The 18,692-nt window shown below is 44.5% G+C and overlaps 1 protein-coding gene across 1 annotated transcript in view; it reads left to right on the top strand.

Moving 5' to 3' along the window:
- LOC123486183 (transient receptor potential cation channel subfamily M member 4-like) overlaps positions 1-18,692 on the top strand; it is an 82,452-nt gene that overhangs the window by 10,544 nt on the left and 53,216 nt on the right. The window contains exons 2-3 of the mRNA XM_045217404.1: positions 17,064-17,125; positions 17,283-17,460. Of these exons, the coding sequence (XP_045073339.1) occupies positions 17,064-17,125; positions 17,283-17,460 (240 nt within the window). The remainder of the gene's footprint in view (positions 1-17,063; positions 17,126-17,282; positions 17,461-18,692) is intronic.

Here is an 18,692-nt window from a genome sequence, read left to right as displayed (position 1 = left end):
AAGAGTGACATCATTGATATATACACAGAGAAAAGAGTCGGCCCAAGAATTGAACCCTGTGGCACCCGCATAACCTGCCATAGGTCCAGACAACAGGCCCTCCGATTTGACACATTGAACTCTATCTGAGAAGTAGTTGGTGAACCAGGCGAAACCAAGGCTATTTAGTCTGCCAATAAGAATGCGGTGGTTGACAGAGTCGAAAGCCTTGGCCAGGTCGATGAAGACGGCTGCACAGTGCTGTCTATTATCGATCGCGGTTATAATATCGTTTAGGACCTTGAGCGTGGCTGAGGTGCACCCATGAACAGCTCGGAAACCGGATTGCATAGCGGAGAAGGTACGGTGTGATTCGAAATGGTCGGTGATCTGTTTGTTAACTTAGCTTTCAAAAACTTTCGAAAGGCAGGGCAGGATGGATATAGGTCTGTAAAAGTTTGGATCTAGAGTGTCACCCCCTTTGAAGAGGGGGATGACCGCGGCAGCTTTCCAATCTCTGGGGATCTCAGACGTTACGAAAGGGAGGTTGAACAGGCTAGTAATAGTGGTTGCGACAATTTCGGCGGCTATTTTTAGAAAGAAAGGGTCCAGATTGTCTAGCCCAGATGATTTGTAGGGGTCCAGATTTTGCAGCTCTTTCAGAACATCAGCTGTCTGAATTTGTGTGAAGGAGAAGCGGGGTGGCGCATGGGCAAGTTGCAGCGGAGGGTGCAGAGCTGGTGGCCGGGGTACTGGTAGCCAGGTGGAAAGCATGGCCAGCCGTAGCAAAATGCTTGTTGATTATTGTAGATTTATCGGTGGTGATAGTGTTTCCTAGCCTCAGTGCAGTGGGCAGCTGGGAGGAGGTGCTCTTATTCTCCATGGACTTTACAGTGTCCCAAAACTTTTTGAAGTTAGTGCTACAGGATGCAAATTTCTGTTTGAAAAAGCTAGCCTTTGCTTTCCTAACTGCTTGTGTATATTGGTTCCTAACTTCCCTGAAAAGTTGCATATCGCGGGGGAATTTCGATGCTAATGCAGTATGTCACAGTATGTTTTTGTGCTGGTCAAGGGCAGTCAAGTCTGAGGAGAGCCATGGGCTATACAGTGAGGGGAAAAAAGTATTTGATCCCCTACTGATTTTGTACGTTTGCCCACTGACAAAGAAATGATCAGTCTATAATTTTAATGGTAGGTTTCTTCGAACAGTGAGGGACAGAATAACAACAACAAAATCCAGAAAAACGCATGTCAAAAATTTTATAAATTGATTTGCATTTTAATGAGGGAAATAATTATTTGACCCCTCTGCAAAACATGACTTAGTACTTGGTGGCAAAACCCTTGTTGGCAATCACAGAGGTCAGACGTTTCTTGTAGTTGGCCACCAGGTTTGCACACATCTCAGGAGGGATTTTGTCCCACTCCTCTTTGCAGATCTTCTCCAAGTCATTAAGGTTTCGAGGTTGACGTTTGGCAACTCGAACCTTCAGCTCCCTGCACATATTTACTATGGGATTAAGGTCTGGAAACTGGCTAGGCCACTCCAGGACCTTAATGTGCTTCTTCTTGAGCCACTCCTTTGTTGCCTTGGCCGTGTGTTTTGGGTCATTGTCATGCTGGAATACCCATCCACGACCCATTTTCAATGCCCTGGCTGAGGGAAGGAGGTTCTCACCCAAGATTTGACGGTACATGGCCCCGTCCATCGTCCCTTTGATGCGGTGAAGTTGTCCTGTCCCCTTAGCAGAAAAACACCCCCAAACCATTATGTTTCCACCTCCATGTTTGACGGTGGGGATGGTGTTCTTGGGGTCATAGGCAGCATTCCTCCTCCTCCAAACACGGCGAGTTGAGTTGATGCCGAAGAGCTCGATTTTGGTCTCATCTGACCACAACACTTTCACCCAGTTCTCCTCTGAATCATTCAGATATTCATTGGCACACTTCAGACGGCCCTGTATATGTGCTTTCTTGAGCAGGGGGACCTTGCGGGCGCTGCAGGATTTCAATCCTTCACGGCGTAGTGTGTTACCAATTGTTGTCTTGGTGACTATGGTCCCAGCTGCCTTGAGATCATTGACAAGATCCTCCCGTGTAGTTCTGGGCTGATTCCTCACCGTTCTCATGATCATTGCAACTCCACGAGGTGAGATCTTGCATGGAGCCCCAGGCCGAGGGAGATTGACAGTTATTTTGTGTTTCTTCCATTTGCGAATAATCACACCAACTGTTGTCACCTTCTCACCAAGCTGCTTGGCGATGGTCTTGTAGCCCATTCCAGCCTTGTGTAGGTCTACAATCTTGTCCCTGACAATCTTGGAGAGCTCTTTGGTCTTGGCCATGGTGGAGAGTTTGGAATCTGATTGATTGATTGCTTCTGTGGACAGGTGTCTTTTATACAGGTAACAAGCTGAGATTAGGAGCACTCCCTTTAAGAGTATGCTCCTAATCTCAGCTCGTTACCTGTATAAAAGACACCTGGGAGCCAGAAATCTTTCTGATTGAGAGGGGGTCAAATAATTATTTCCCTCATTAAAATACAAATCAATTTCTAAAATTTTTGACATGCGTTTTTCTGGATTTTTTTGTTGTTATTCTGTCTCTCACTGTTCAAATAAACCTGCCATTAAAATTATAGCCTATCATTTCTTTGTCTGTGGGCAAATTTACTAAATCAGCAGGGGATCAAATACTTTTTTCCCTCACTGTATCTGTTCTTAGTTCTGAATTTTTTGAATGGGGCATGCTTATTTAAGATTGAGAGGAAAGCACTGTTAAAGAACAACCAGGCATCCTCTACTGACGGAATGAGATCGATATCCATCCAGGATACCTGGGCCAGGTCAATTAGGAAGGCCTGCTCGCTAAAGTGTTTTAGGGAGCGTTTGACAGTGATGAGGGGTTGTCGTTTGACCGCGGACCCGTTACAGACGCAGGCAATAAGGCAGTGATTGCTGAGATCCTGGTTGAAGACAGCGGAGGTGTATTTAGAGGGTAAGTTAGTCAGGACGATATCTATGAGGGTGCCCATGTTTACGGATTTAGGGTTGTACCTGGTAGGTTCCTTGATAATTTGTGTGAGATTGAGGGCATCTAGTTTCGATTGTAGGATGGCCGGAGTGATACTGGGGGCTGCAGGGCCTGGGTTAGCCTCTACATCACCAGAGGAACAGAGGTATGGGCTAATAAGCATCTACTGGTATAGTGTGGCCATGATTTAGGACTTCTGACCCCTTTTAAACATTGTGTGTTTTGAGCTACAGACTTCTGGGTTGTACCATTGGATTTGTACCATTATGGGCTGAGCTAGAGCAGTTTTTGTGAGACAAGGGCGGACCTAGAAGGGGCCCTGGGCTGGGTCTTTCTTACAAAAATCAGAGTGGTTTGAGCTACAAACTATTAAAAGCTATCTATGAAAAGCTGAGACTCTCATGAAAATGTGTAACATGTTTTGCTCTATGACACTCACAAGCTACACAAGTAGAAGGTAAGGGTTTCTTCTACATAGAATATCATAGGAAATCTAGGGACATAGTGTGTATAATACTGCAATAAGCTCACGTAGTTGCTCTTACAAACTCCAAACTCCACACAGTTGTCACTGACTAGTTGGAAAGTCATTTCTCACTGAATAAACAATTGATGTACTTACAGCATTCACATAATCATTTTTATCAGGTTTTTGCTTTGACAGACATCATATTTTTGTAGATGAGCTGGGAGTAGTAGTCTGACATGCCTCCCAGCGAAGCGCTATTAGTCAACTAAGAATAATGACATTTTTTTCCATTTAATATTCGGTATATGCCTTCCACTAAATGTCGAGTGATTCTTTAAAAATCCACGGACCATTCAATTCCACATTAAGATGACAGTGATTTATGAGGTGTGCTAACAGAAAACAGCTAAATAACACCCACATTTGTACCTAAGTAACTGCAGAGAAAGATAGATACACTTTCATCTACAAAATCAGCAGCCTGAGTGCTAATTTGCACATAGCGGCACCACACACGTGCTTTAGTTAATATGCCCTGTCCACTACAGTGGCTTTCGAAAGTATTCACCCGCCTTGGCATTTTTCCTATTTTGTTGCCTTACAACCTGGAATTAAAATAAAACATGTAGGGGTTTGTATAATTTGATTTACACAACATGCCTACCACTTTGAAGATGCATTTTTTTTTAAATTGTGAAACAAACAAGAAATAAGACAAGAAAAAGGAAAACTTGAGCGTGCATAACTATTCACCCCCCCAAGTCAATACTTTGTAGAGCCACCTTTTGCAGCAATTACAGCTGCAAGTCTCTTGGGGTATGGTTCTACAGTTGTGGGCAAAAGTTTTGAGAATGACACAAGTATTGGTCTTCACAAAGTTCGCTGCTTCAGTGTTATGAGATATTTTTGTCAGATGTTACTATGGTATACTGAAGTATAATTACAAGCATTCCATAAGTGTCAAAGGCTTTTATTGACAATTACATTAAGTTTATGCAAAGGGTCAATATTTGCAGTGTTGCCCCTACTTTTTCAAGACCTCTGCAATCCGCCCTGGCATGCTGTCAATTCACTTCTGGGCCACATCCTGACTGATGGTAGCCCATTCTTGCATAATCAATGCTTGGAGTTTGTCAGAATTTGTGGGGTTTTGTTTGTCCACCCGCCTCTTGAGGATCGACCACAAGTTCTCAATGGGATTAAGGTCTGGGGAGTTTCCTGGCCATGGACCCAAAATGTCGATGTTTTGTTCCCCGAGCCACGTAGTTATCACTTTTGCCTTATGGCAAGGTGCTCCATTGTGCTGGAAAAGGCATTGGTCGTCACCAAACTATTCTTGGATGATTGGGAGAAGTTGCTCTCTGAGGATGTGTTGGTACCATTCTTTATTCATGGCTGTGTTCTTAGCCAAAATTGTGAGTGAGCCCACTCCCTTGGCTGAGAAGCAACCCCACACATGAATGGTCTCCGGATGCTTTACTGTTGGCATGACACAGGACTGATGGTAGCGCTCACCTTGTCTTCTCCGGACAAGGTGTTTTCCGGATGCCCCAAACAATCGGAAAGGGGATTCATCAGAGAAAATGATTTTACCCCAGTCCTCAGCAGTCCAATCCCTGTACCTTTTGCAGAATATCAGTCTGTCCCTGATGTTTTTCCTGGAGAGAAGTGGCTTCCTCGCTGCCCTTCTTGACACCAGGCCATCCTCCAAAAGTCTTCGCCTCACTGTGCATGCAGATGCACTCACACCTGCCTGCTGCCATTCCTGAGCAAGCTCTGCATTGGTGGTGCCCCGATCCCGCAGCTGAATCAACTTTAGGAGACGGTCCTGGCGCTTGCTGGACTTTCTTGGGCACCCTGACGCCTTCTTCACAACAATTTAACCTCTCTCCTTGAAGTTCTTGATGATCCGATAAATGGTTGATTTAGGTGCAATCTTACTAGCAGCAATATCCTAGCCTGTGAAGCCCTTTTTGTGCAAAGCAATGATGACGGCACATGTTTCCGTGCAGGTAACCATGGTTAACAGAGGAAGAACAATTTGATTTCAAGCACCACCCTCCTTTTAAAGCTTCCAGTCTGTTATTGTAACTCAATCAGCATAACAGAGTGATCTCCAGCCTTGTCCTCGTCAACACTCTCACCTGTGTTAACAAGAGAATCACTGACATGATGGCAGCTGGTCCTTTTGTGGCAGGGCTGAAATGCAGTGGAAATATTTTGTGGCAGAGAGGGACTTTGCAATTAATTGCAATTCATCTGATCACTCTTCTTGACATTCTGGAGTATATGCAAATTGACATAATCAAAACTGAGGCAGCAGTATTTGTGTCATTCTCAAAACATTTGACCACGACTGTAAAAGCTTGGCACATCTAGCCACTGGGATTTTTGCCCATTCTTCAAGGCAAAACTGCTCCAGCTCCTTCAAGTTGGATGGGTTCCGCTGGTGTACAGCAATCTTTAAGTCTAACCACAGATTCTCAATTGGATTGAGGTCTGGGCTTTGACTAGGCCATTCCAAGACATTTAAATGTTTCCCCTTAAACCACTTGAGTGTTGCTTTAGCAGTATGCTTAGGGTCATTGTCCTGCTGCAATGTGAACCTCCGTCCCAGTCTCAAATTTCTGGAAGACTGAAACAGGTTTCCCTCAAGAATTTCCCTGTATTTAGCGCCATCCATCATTCCTTCAATTCTGACCAGTTTCCCCGTCCCTACCGGTGAAAAACATCCCCACAGCAAGATGCTGCCACCACCATGCTTCACTGTGGGGATGGTGTTCTCGGGGTGATGAGAGGTGTTGGGTTTGCGCCAGACATAGCGTTTTCCTTGATAGCCAAAAAGCTCAATTTTAGTCTCATCTGACCAGAGTACCTTCTTCCATGTGTTTGGGGAGTCTCCCACATGCCTTTTGGCAAACACCAAACGTGTTTGCTTATTTTTTTCTTTAAGCAATGGCTTTTTTCTGGGCACTCTTCCTATGGACAGATACTCCAATCTCTGCTGTGGAGCTTTGCAGCTCCTTCAGGGTTATCTTTGGTCTCTTTGTTGCCTCTCTGATTAATGCCCTCCTTGCCTGGTCCGTGAGTTTTGGTGGGCGGCCATCTCTAGGCAGGTTTGTTGTGGTGCCATATTCTTTCCATTTTTTTATAATGGATTTAATGGTGCTCCGTGGGATGTTCAAAGTTTCTGATATTTGTTTTAACCCAACCCTGATCTGTACTTCTCCACAACTTTGTCCCTGACCTGTTTGGAGAGCTCCTTGGTCTTCATGGTGCCACTTGCTTGGTGGTGCCGCTTGCTTAGTGGTGTTGCAGACTCTGGGGCCTTTCAGAATAGGTGTATATATACTGAGATCATGTGACACTTAGATTGCACACAGGTGGACTTTATTTAACTAATTATGTGACTTCTGAAGGTAATTGGTTGCACTAGATCTTATTTAGGGGCTTCATAGCAAAGGGGATGAATACATATGCACACACCAGTTTTCCGTTATACATTTTTTTGAATTTTTTGAAACAAGTTATTTTTTTCATTTCACTTGACCAATTTGGAATATTTTGTGTATGTCCATTACATGAAATCCAAATAAAAATCAATTTAAATTACAGGTTGTAATGCAACTAAATAGGAAAAACGCCAAGGGGGATGAATAGTTTTGCAAGGCACTGTAGCTAGCATCTGCAACAAAATACAGTGTTGCGAATTGGGCAGTCACAGAGCCATGCAAATTTGTCTTACCAGGTCCGTGAGAAGATTGTAGCTAGTTTATCCCTCTGACATGTTTAAAAAAATGTTTTTATACTTTTGTTGGATGTGGCTGTCCGGTTTATCAAGTCCTAGATCCCATCCAGCAGGCTCCCAATTACTTTTTATGATTTGTTTATTCAAATTCAAGTACAATTCGCAGTCTGTTGACTATCTGATTGAGCAGATCCAGAAGAACTGAGCGCACATTTCAGCACCCCAGGATGTCCATTTACTTTGCAGTCCCCCCTCATAGCAAATAGCTGGCAAAACAATCCAAGCACTGGGCACGGCCCAGTCCGCCCTGAGCTTTTGCTGGCAGAGTAGTAACTGAACAGCTTGTTTTGTGTACACAAATTTACCACACTTTTATGAGCATTTTTTTTCTCTCAAATCAATTTTTATTTGTCACATGCGCCGAATACAACAATTAACCTTATGTGAAATGCTTACTTACAAGCCCTTAACCAACAATGCAGTTCAAGAAAGAGTTAAGAAAATATTTACTAAATATATATATATTTTTTAAACAACACAGTAAAAAAACAATAACGAGGCTATATACAGGGGGTACCAGTACCGCGTCAATGAGCAGGGGTACAGGTTAGTTGAGGTAATTTGTACATGTGGGTATATTTTTTATTTTATTTACATAATCCATGAACTATAACATACATATATATTTTTTGCCCCCCAAAAATATATTTTTTGACAAGTCACAAGTGTATTTATATAGTATGTTATTTAATTCATTATTTATTCGAGAAACACTTTTCCATCATTTGTCGCTATAAAGAAAGTTAGGCAAAATAAAAATACATCCCTGTCAAACAGATAAACATTTAGTCAATCTTTTAGAACATTTCTTTTTAGCTTCCCTTTCCATTACACGTGTCACAATAGTATTTTTTTTGTGACATTGCTTTTGTTGAATAAACCTGGGTCATTGGAAATCTGCCTAGTGAGAGAGAAGGTATTGATCTTGTCTAGTGATACCTTTATCTTGTCCACTCATTTGCCATCTCCTGTCTCTCTCTAATGTGTTCTGTTGAATAGTGGTGCTTGAGTGGACAGTCAATATTTGTATAAAGAGAGACTGTGTGTGTGTGTTTTATTTTATTTAACCTTTTTTTGAGACCACACTCTCTTTCTCAGATGAGCCCTGCATGAACACATCAATAAACAACAATTACACTGTACTGTGCATATCTACAGCATATACACATCAATTACACATGGAAAAGCAAACACAAAACACGAATACCTAAATACAATCATATGAAACAAACACATTCTTCAGTAAAAAGACCCTCTAACATCTGTCTGAATTGCCCTAGAGGCATCAACTCCACCAACTTGAAGTATGTTTGGAGATCATTCCACATGAGAGGTGCAAAAAAACTAAAAGCAGATTTATCTAAATCGGTGGAGATTTAAGGGATCTCGAGGTTTAGCCATCCCTGAATCCAGGTCTGGTAACTTATAAGTCTCTACGAGACTTCAAGTAGGGCCAGCCTACTTTCTCTTACAAAATGCAATGATGTGTACTGAACCTATCGCCCGTAATAAAGCACAATGCACTTTGATAAGCTGCGTCCAATTGCTTCAATACAGTGGAAGCTGCCTTCATATAGACGATATCGCCATAGTCAATACCCGGAATGAATGTTGACTGAATGATTTGTTTTCTGCTATTTAATGAAGGACAGGACCTGTTCCTATAGAAGAAGCCTATTTTAATTAACTAATCAACATGCTTTTTGAAAGATACCTGTTCGTCAATCCAAATGCCCAGACATTTATAAGCGGGGACACAATCAATGAGGGCTCCATCCAAAAACAAATGCATGAATCATCAGAAATGTCTACGTGATTTGGAAAATAACATATACATGGTTTTACCTGCATTAGGAACTCATTTCAGTTCAACAAAGGCTTTATTAAGGGCAATAAAGGCAGATTGAAGCTCTGACAGAGCCTGGTCAGCAGTGGTTGCAATAGAATACACCACAGTGTCATCTGCATACAGGTGAAAGTTGTTTATTGTATTTTTTCAGATGAACAAATAGTGAAAAGAACCGGACCAAGGATCCTGTGGGACACCCTTTGTTATGTCTAGGCAACCTGATTTAACACCATCAGTAAATACACACTGTATTCTGTCCATTTAAATTATTTTCAAACCAGCTACCGGTCAAGGCCAATTGATGGAAGCCTCTGAATAAGTAATGGGTGATCCACAGTGTTGAAGTCGGCATTAGACAGGTCAATAAAAAGGGCCACACAGTGTTTCTTCTTAGCCAAACAATTAAGAACATAATTTAAAATCAAAGAGGCAGCAGAGATGGTGCTATGACCTGGTTTGAAACCTGACTGGTGTACATTTAGAATATATTTACTAGTTAAAAAGGATCTAAGTTGATTATTTACAGAGGATTCTAGTATTTTTGCTGCTGGGCAAGATAATTTGGAAATGGGGTGATAATCCAGACCCTGGGGATGATACCAGAAATAATTGTAAGGTTAAAGATTCTGCAATCAGAGGAGCAGAAAGCTGCAGCAAGAAAGGATCAAGCAAATAAGCTGCTGTGGATTTTTTTACATCAATCTTGCGCAAGGCGTCTAGCACATCACAAGTACAAAGCTGATGAAATGAAAGCAAAGATTGACTAGAACTTGTCGGAACTGATTAAAAGCATCACTTATGTCTCTGTAATGATGCCAGAGTGACACAACTTGCTTAAGCAGGGAAGGAGAGGAATTTCCACGCTTCAGTGCATTTACTGTTTTCCCAAATTCTGCCAGATCACCAGCAGAGTCTGAGATAGAATTTAGAAAGTAGCTAGATTTAGCTTTCTTGATTTGAGGAAGTGCAGCTCTTTCTCAATTGCATAAAAAGCTGCCAATCAGCTACAGAGTCCGTTTTTCTAGCCCAAGCCTGATTTCTCATCATAACAAGATCTGAAAGTTCGAGAGAGAGACTAGCAATCTTAATGCACTTCCAGTACAGTATAACTTTTACAGTATATGCACTGAGCATGCTATGACAGGTACTGGGGTGTGGGTCAATGGTATATGAGTTCTGAATTGAATGCCAATCCCCTTTCAGCAGCTATTGCTAGTCAGGTTATACCAGTTAGATTAGCCTACAGTTTGTTTACTTAACGCTTACAGTATCCCACAGTGTCAGAAAAAAAAGTTGCACATTGTACTTAAAGGGGTACAAATGCTTGTCACTGTAGTGGTGCCCTGTAAGGTATGCCCACTACCATTAGTTATAGGTAGGGGAGAGTGGGGTAAGTTGACCCAAATAGTTTGTTGAGCCACCCCTTGTTTCTGGGAAACGATCCTAAACCTATCATGAAAGTGCATCCTTGTAGCTGTATGGGCTAATATGGTCAAAATGTTTGCCTTGGGGTAAGTTGAGCCAATGTCCATTGGGTAAGTTGAGCCAATGGCCACCATAGACCATACAAATGATGATGACATTTTGTCAGTTTTATGCAATGTGTCATGCATCTAAACTATTGTTACATAGCAGACATCATCATGCCCAAATGCAAAATAAGCACATTTATCCCCCCTTGAGGTCCTTGAGAGAGCAGCCAAGGAAGTGAGAGAAGGGAAGAAGTCCAATCGAGCAGCAGCATGAGATGGAAAAAATAGACTGAATGATACATTGACAAAAAAGAAAATGATCATGTAGCTGTGCGAAAGAGAGCTATGATAGAGTAGCAGAGGCACACAAGGTCTTATCTGATGACATGGAGTCTGATCTTGCTAAACATGTCAAGAATCTCGCAGACCAGTTTTTTTGGCTTAGTAGCCTCAAATGCAGAGAACTTGCCTACGAATTGGCACATCAAAACAACATCCCTGTCCCAGACAACTGGTCAAGAAATTGACAATTTCCCTTGACGTAGATGCTGAATGTAAAAATGCTCAACTTACCTCACTCTCCCTTACATTGTACCCTTGCAGTGTGACCTCAAAAGCGCCCATAGTGCACCTTAGGGGACAAGATAGTACCTTTATTACTAGCCCCTACCAGGCTTTCACCTCCCCTTCGGTAATAAAGCCTGTGGAAGTTCTTGTCAGTAAGAGGCTAAAAGAAGGTGGAGTGTATCCAAGCTGTTTGCCACTCCCAACAAATAAAAATATAATTGACACATGCTTCATAAACAACATTGAAATGCTTAATTATGGGTCATTTTCCAACAATGCAGAGTTAAAGATAAAAAATTAAATAGAAATAGTGACACGAGGAATAAATCACGAGGAATAAATACACAGTGAATAAAGAATAACAATAATGAGTAAAAATAACTTGGCTTTATACAGGAAGTACCGAGTTGATGTGCAGTGGTACAAGGTAATTGAGGTATCTACAGTATGTACATATAAATCAAATCAAATCAAATTGTATTTGTCACATGCGCCGAATACAACAGGTAGACCTTACAGTGAAATGCTTACTTACAAGCCCTTAACCAACAATGCAGTAAAAAAAAAAAGTGTTCAATAAAAAATTGATAAGTACAAAAATAAAAATAATTAAAGAGCAGCAGTAAAATAACAGTAGCGAGGCTATATACAGGGGGTACCGGTACAGAGTCAATGTGCGGGTTCACAGGTTAGTCGAGGTAATTGAGCTAATATGTACATGTAGGTAGAGTTAAAGTGACTATGCATAGATAATCAACAGAGAGTAGCAGCAGTGTAAAGGTGGGGGTGGGGGACGACGACAATGCAAATAGTCTGGGTAGCCAATTGATTAGCTGTTCAGGAGTCTTATGGCTTGGGGGTAGAAGCTGTTAAGAAGCCTTTTGGACCTAGACTTGGTGCTCCGGTACCGCTTGCCGTGCAGTAGCAGAGAGAACAGTCTATGACTAGGGTGGCTGGAGTCTTTGACCATTTTTAGGGCCTTCCTCTGAGACCGCCTGGGTATAGAGGTCCTGGATGGCAGGAAGCTTGGCCCCAGTGATGTACTGGGCTGTACGCACTACCCTCTGTAGTGCCTTGCGGTCGGAGGCCGAGCAGTTACCATACTAGGTGGTGATGCAACCAGTCAGGATGCTCTTGATGGTGCAGCTGTATAACTTTTTGAGGATCTGAGGACCCACGGACAAATATTTTTGCCCGTGCTGGCGCTGTGGACTGATATATTCGTCTGCTAATATAGGACCATTAAAGGCCCAGTGCACTACTTTAGTAATTTTTGTTGTTGTTGCAGCACCCTCAGAACCCCGACTTCCCGTGGCTATGAACAAAGGCGGCGAGTCGAAACCGAAAGCCAATCATTTTCACTGGTGCCCACTTGGGGTAGTGTCATTTCAACCAAATTATATAAAAAATTAATTAAAAACTATTTCAGAAATATCCAGTTTCAAAAATATAGTATGCTAACAATGCTAGCACCGTAAATTATCTTACTCTGGATAATTGCCGCTGGCAATAAGCGCTCCACTCATACCTACCTTTCCAATATGAACTTCCCCAGGCTCTCGAGAACAATGTGACCGAGGCCTGGAAGCAGAGGCTACTTTATTACATGTAGTCCACAGGTGTTAATTTGGAGCAACGGCAACACGGAGGGCGCCGGTCGAGGAGGAAGCCCGAGAAGCAGCCCCAATAAAAAAAAATTGGGGGGGGGCACACGGGGTGGTTGGCGGAGCCTAGTTTCAGAGCAGAGCCAACTCCCCATACTCACGCTAGGAAGCGTATGACTGGGCAGGCTCCGTGTTATGCGGAGCTACGTACTGTGTCGCCAATGCGCCGGCACAGTCCTGTACGTCCTGTGCTAGCACCACGGACGTGCCGTGCGAAAATGGGCATCCAGCCAGGACGGGGTGTGCCGGCTCAACGCTCCTGGTCTCCAGTACGCGTCCTCGGTCCCGCATATCCTGCACCGGTTCTACGTACTGTATCGCCAGTGCGCGTGCACAGCCCAGTGCGTCCTGTGCTAATGCCACACACGTACTGTGCGGAAGTAGGCATCCAGCCAGGATGGGTTGTGCCAGCTCTCCGCTCCAGACCTCCAGTCCACCTCCACAGTCCGGCCCGGCCCATTCCTGTTCGGTGCATGTTCCCAGACCAGCCCGGCCCGTGCCTGCTCCCCGCACCAAGCCAGTGGTGCGTGTTCCCAGTCCGGTACGGCCCGTGCCTGCTCCTCGCACCAAGCCAGTGGTGCGTGTTCCCAGTCCGGCCCGGCCCGTGCCTGCTCCCCGCACCAAGCCAGTGGTGCGTGTTGCCAGTCCGGCCCGGCCCGTTCCTGCTCCTCGCACCAAGCCAGTGGTGCGTGTTCCTAGTCCGGCCCGGCCCGTTCCTGCTCCTCGCACCAGACCAGTGGTGCGTGTGTCCAGTCCGGCACGGCCCGTGCCCGTTCCACCGGTGCCTGGTCCGGCACCGGTCAGCTGCTCCACTCCGGAGCCAGAGCAGTCCGCTCCACCGGTGCCTGATCCAGCTCCGGTCAGCTGCTCCACTCCGGAGCTAGAGCAGTCCGCTTCACCGGTGCCAAGTCCAGCTCCGGTCAGCGGCTCCACTCCGGAGCCAGAGCAGTCCGCTCCACCGGTGCCAAGTCCAGCTCCGGTCAGCGGATCCACTCCGGAATCAGAGCAGTCCGCTCCACAGGTGCCTAGTCCAGCTCCGGTCAGCGGCGCCAGTCCGGAGCCAGAGCAGTCCGCTCCACCGGTGCCCAGTCCAGCTCCGGTCAGCGGCTCCAGTCCAGGCCCAGACGTCAGCCCCTTTCCAGGTTCGGGGTCTCCCACACCAGGGTCCAGACAGGGCTTGGTACTTCATGGGAGGAAGGAGAGGGGAAGCAGCACGCCGAGGTCCAGACCAGATCAGGGGCGCAACAGGGAGGCGCAGAGTATGTGGTCGTCACGCCCGGAGCCGGATCCGCCTCCGAGGCGGAATGCCCACCCGGCCCCTACCCTGTTATGTAAAGTTTATGCGGTCGGAGTCCGCACCTTTGGGGGGGGGGGGGTACTGTCATGCCCTGACTTATGGGACTCTGGTATGTTGAGTCAGGGTGTGGTGTTCTATGTTGTGTTTTCTATGTTGTCATTCTAGGATTGTACAGTGAGGGAAAAAAGTATTTGATCCTCTGCTGATTTTGTACGTTTTCCCACTGACAAAGAAATGATCAGTCTATAATTTTAATGGTAGGTTTATTTGAACAGTGAGAGACAGAATAACAACAAAAAAATCCAGAAAAAACGGATGTCAAAAATGTTATACATTGATTTGCATTTTAATGAGGGACTACCATTCCTTTTTTTCAACTGGTTCCGGGGGACCTTCAGATGAGTCTTGTGAGGCCGGTGGGTGTCCTAGAGCAAAACAACCGACATGTACAGTGTGGAGAACAAGTATTTGATACACTGCCGATTTTGCAGGTTTTCCTACTTACAAAGCATGTAGAGGTCTGTAATTTTTATCATAGGTACAATTCAACTGTGAGAGACGGAATCTAAAACAAAAATCCAGAAAACATAAGTATTTGGTCACCTACCAACCAGTAAGAATTCCGGCTCTCACAGACCTGTTAGTTTTTCTTTAAGAAGCCCTCCTGTTCTCCACTCATTACCTGTATTAACTGCACCTGTTTGAACTCGTTACCTATATAAAAGACACCTGTCCACACACTCAATCAAACAGACTCCAACCTCTCCACAATGGCCAAGACCAGAGAGCTGTGTAAGGACATCAGGGATAAAATTGTAAACCTGCAAAAGGCTGGGATGGGCTACAGGACAATAGGCAAGCAGCTTGGTGAGAAGGCAACAACTGTTGGCGCAATTATTAGAAAATGGAAGAAGTTCAAGATGACGGTCCATCACCCTCGGTCTGGGGCTCCATGCAAGATCTCACCTCGTGGGGCATCAATGATCATGAGGAAGGTGAGGGATCAGCCCAGAACTACACGGCAGGACCTGGTCAATGACCTGAAGAGAGCTGGGACCACAGTCTCAAAGAAAACCATTAGTAACACACTATGCAGTCATAGATTAAAATCCTGCAGCGCACGCAAGGTCCCCCTGCTCAAGCCAGCGCATGTCCAGGCCCATCTGAAGTTTGCCAATGACCATCTGGATGATCCAGAGGAGGAATGGGAGAAGGTCATGTGGTCTGATGAGACAAAAATAGAGCTTTTTGGTCTAAACTCCACTCGCCGTGTTTGGAGGAAAAAGAAGGATGAGTACAACCCCAAGAACACCATCCCAACCGTGAAGCATGGAGGTGGAAACATCATTCTTTGGGAATGCTTTTCTGCAAAGGGGACAGGACGACTGCACCGTATTGAGGGGAGGATGGATGGGGCCATGTATCGCGAGATCTTGGCCAACAACCTCCTTCCCTCAGTAAGAGCATTGAAGATGGGTCGTGGCTGGGTCTTCCAGCATGACAACGACCCGAAACACACAGCCAGGGCAACTAAGGAGTGGCTCTGTAATCAATCAATCAATTTTATTTTATATAGCCCTTCGTACATCAGCTAATATCTCGAAGTGCTGTACAGAAACCCAGCCTAAAACCCCAAACAGCTAGTAATGCAGGTGTAGAAGCACGGTGGCTAGGAAAAACTCCCTAGAAAGGCCAAAACCTAGGAAGAAACCTAGAGAGGAACCAGGCTATGAGGGGTGGCCAGTCCTCTTCTGGCTGTGCCGGGTGGAGATTATAAGAAGCATCTCAAGGTCCTGGAGTGGCCTAGCCAGTCTCCAGACCTGAACCCAATAGAAAATCTTTGGAGGGAGCTGAAAGTCCGTATTGCCCAGTGACAGCCCCGAAACCTGAAGGATCTGGAGAAGGTCTGTATGGAGGAGTGGGCCAAAATCCCTGCTGCAGTGTGTGCAAACCTGGTCAAGACCTACAGGAAACGTATGATCTCTGTAATTGCAAACAAAGGTTTCTGTACCAAATGTTAAGTTCTGCTTTTCTGATGTATCAAATACTTATGTCATGCAATAAAATGCAAACTAATTACTTAAAAATCATACAATGTGATTTTCTGGATTTTTGTTTTAGATTCCGTCTCTCACAGTTGAAGTGTACCTATGATAAAAATTACAGACCTCTACATGCTTTGTAAGTAGGAAAACCTGCAAAATCGGCAGTGTATCAAATACTTGTTCTCCCCACTGTATGTGTTCGTGAGAGTCTCACCTTTCCACATATTAATGTGTAGCTCAAACCGTTCAGACGCTACAGACTGAAGTTGGCAGATCGGCTGTACCGACTTCAGATAAGTCCCAAGGCGCTTGTGGGTCGTAGAACAAAACGGACCATCGTGTTCGTGAGAGTCTTATCTTTCCATAGAGGGGTCACTACAGACCATTTTGTGAGATGACCGAGTTTCAGGATGTCTCATGGTCTGACAAACACCGCTCTAGCTCTGTCACTTTTCACCGCACATGCAGAAGTGCGACATAGCTTAAACTGACAGATTGTTATGGGGATTTTTGTATTATTCTAATTAGATTTCCGCGGGGGCGCGGACATCAACCTTATGGGGTTAAAGCCCTCAGACGGCCCCTAAATCCCTAGCAGCCCTTGCACAATATCATGTCCATGCAGTCCACACACACACACACACTCACACATACTTTCGTGCAATGTGTATGATGACTTGGCTATTTGCTAATTGCTACTATACATCCAGTTTCACATAAAATTCAACATCTGTAGCCGAGATGTATGAAAAAAAAAAAAAGTATGCACTCACTAACTGTAAGTCGCTCTGGATAAGAGCGTCTGCTAAATGACTAAAATGTAAATGTTAAATTAGATAGAGTCCCTGTTAGTTGCTCGTAATCAACTTTTCTCTCCTAGAGCTGGATCCCCAACATCATCAGGAAGAGAGTATGCACCACATTCGTAGAGGACTCTTTAAGGTACAGCCTCTCTCTGGGTCGCTGTGTTGACCCAATATCTGACACAATACAGTTACATTACAGTGACAATGCAAAATGTGTCTGGTCCATGCAAAGCAAATGTTGTTTGTGTGTGTGTATACATGTATGTGTGTCTTTCTCTCTCTCTCCCTGTCAGCAATGGTTTGTTGTGTCAGTGCGGGGGCATGCGGGAGACACACGGCTCCAATGCTACAGGAGACTATTTCGGAGCCGCCATCGTCAGCCAGTGGGACAGCTCCCAGCACTCCTCGGAGTACCCCACCGACGCCTTCGGAGAGCTGGAATTCATAGGGGCTAGCAGGAGACACAGCCATGTGAGTAACACACACACACACACACACGTAAGCGCATGCACATACCAACATATGCACACACGGGCATGCATACACTTACAAACACGCGCCCATACACACACTCATGCAAGGGCAAAATAACACAAACATTGGTGTCCTGGGTTTGGCCTCTGGCCCTTGTTGATGACCTCATAGAGGACGGTGTGTGTTTATTCAGCTGTGTCCAGCACTCAATCCCCCCCCAGGGTATTACTAAGGTATAAATAACACTAGGACACACACACACACACACATCTCTGTCTGTATGGTGGCTGGCTGATTCGTGAATTAGGTAGCTGGCTTAGTGCCCGTCTACTCATAACCATCAAGTGACTCAGCTATGTTACCACATGACCCTACTGAGAGATTGAGTTCATGCTAATCTCATGATGTTATACAATGCTATATGTTATGAAGTGAATACGTCACGCAGCCATTCATTAACACTAAATGACAAAAATGTGAATGTACACTACCGGTCAAAAGTTTAGAACACCTACTCATTCAAGGGTTTTTCTTAATTTTTTACTATTTTCTACATTGTAGAATAATAGTGAAGACTTCAAAACTATGAAATAACACATGTGGAATCATGTAGTAACCAAAATAGCCACCCTTTGCCTTGATGACAGCTTTGCACACTCTTGGCATTCTCTCAACCAGCTTCATGAGGTAGTAACCTGGAATGCATTTCAATTAACAGGTGTGCCTTCTTAAAAGTTAATTTGTGGAATTTCTTTCCTTCTTAATGCGTTTGAGACAATCAGTTGTGTTGTGACAAGGTAGGGGGGGTATACTGAAGATAGTAGGTGTTCTAAAACTTTTGACCGGTAGTGTAGTTCATTTCAATCTTTTGCTCATCTACATCGGGTCTGGTTGAGCTGTACGTTGCTGGTGAAGTGTTGTTCATAAATACAGAGAGATTTAGCAGTGGTGAGATATGAGGCTGTCACAGCAGAACGTCTATCTGGCATTCTATGGAACCATGGCAGAAGAGTCAGTGTTTTAGCAGTGCTGCCAGGCCTCACAACATTGGCTCAGTCAGACGGAATGTTCTCACCTGTACCGATATCTCTTCACTTTCGATTAGCTACACCATATAGGCAAAACAAGCAACTAGCAAGCAGCACTTTATGTAGCCTCTTGATCATCATAACTTTATTGTGTGGCGATACTCATTGTCCCTTCCCCACCCTCTTCTCCTCTTCTCTTCC

The sequence above is a fragment of the Coregonus clupeaformis genome, unplaced genomic scaffold (genome assembly GCF_020615455.1).
Source record: "Coregonus clupeaformis isolate EN_2021a unplaced genomic scaffold, ASM2061545v1 scaf1050, whole genome shotgun sequence".
NCBI classification, from domain to species: domain Eukaryota; kingdom Metazoa; phylum Chordata; class Actinopteri; order Salmoniformes; family Salmonidae; genus Coregonus; species Coregonus clupeaformis.
The sequence above is the reverse complement of the archived record's forward strand: the minus strand, read 5'-3'. Positions and strand labels throughout refer to the sequence as shown.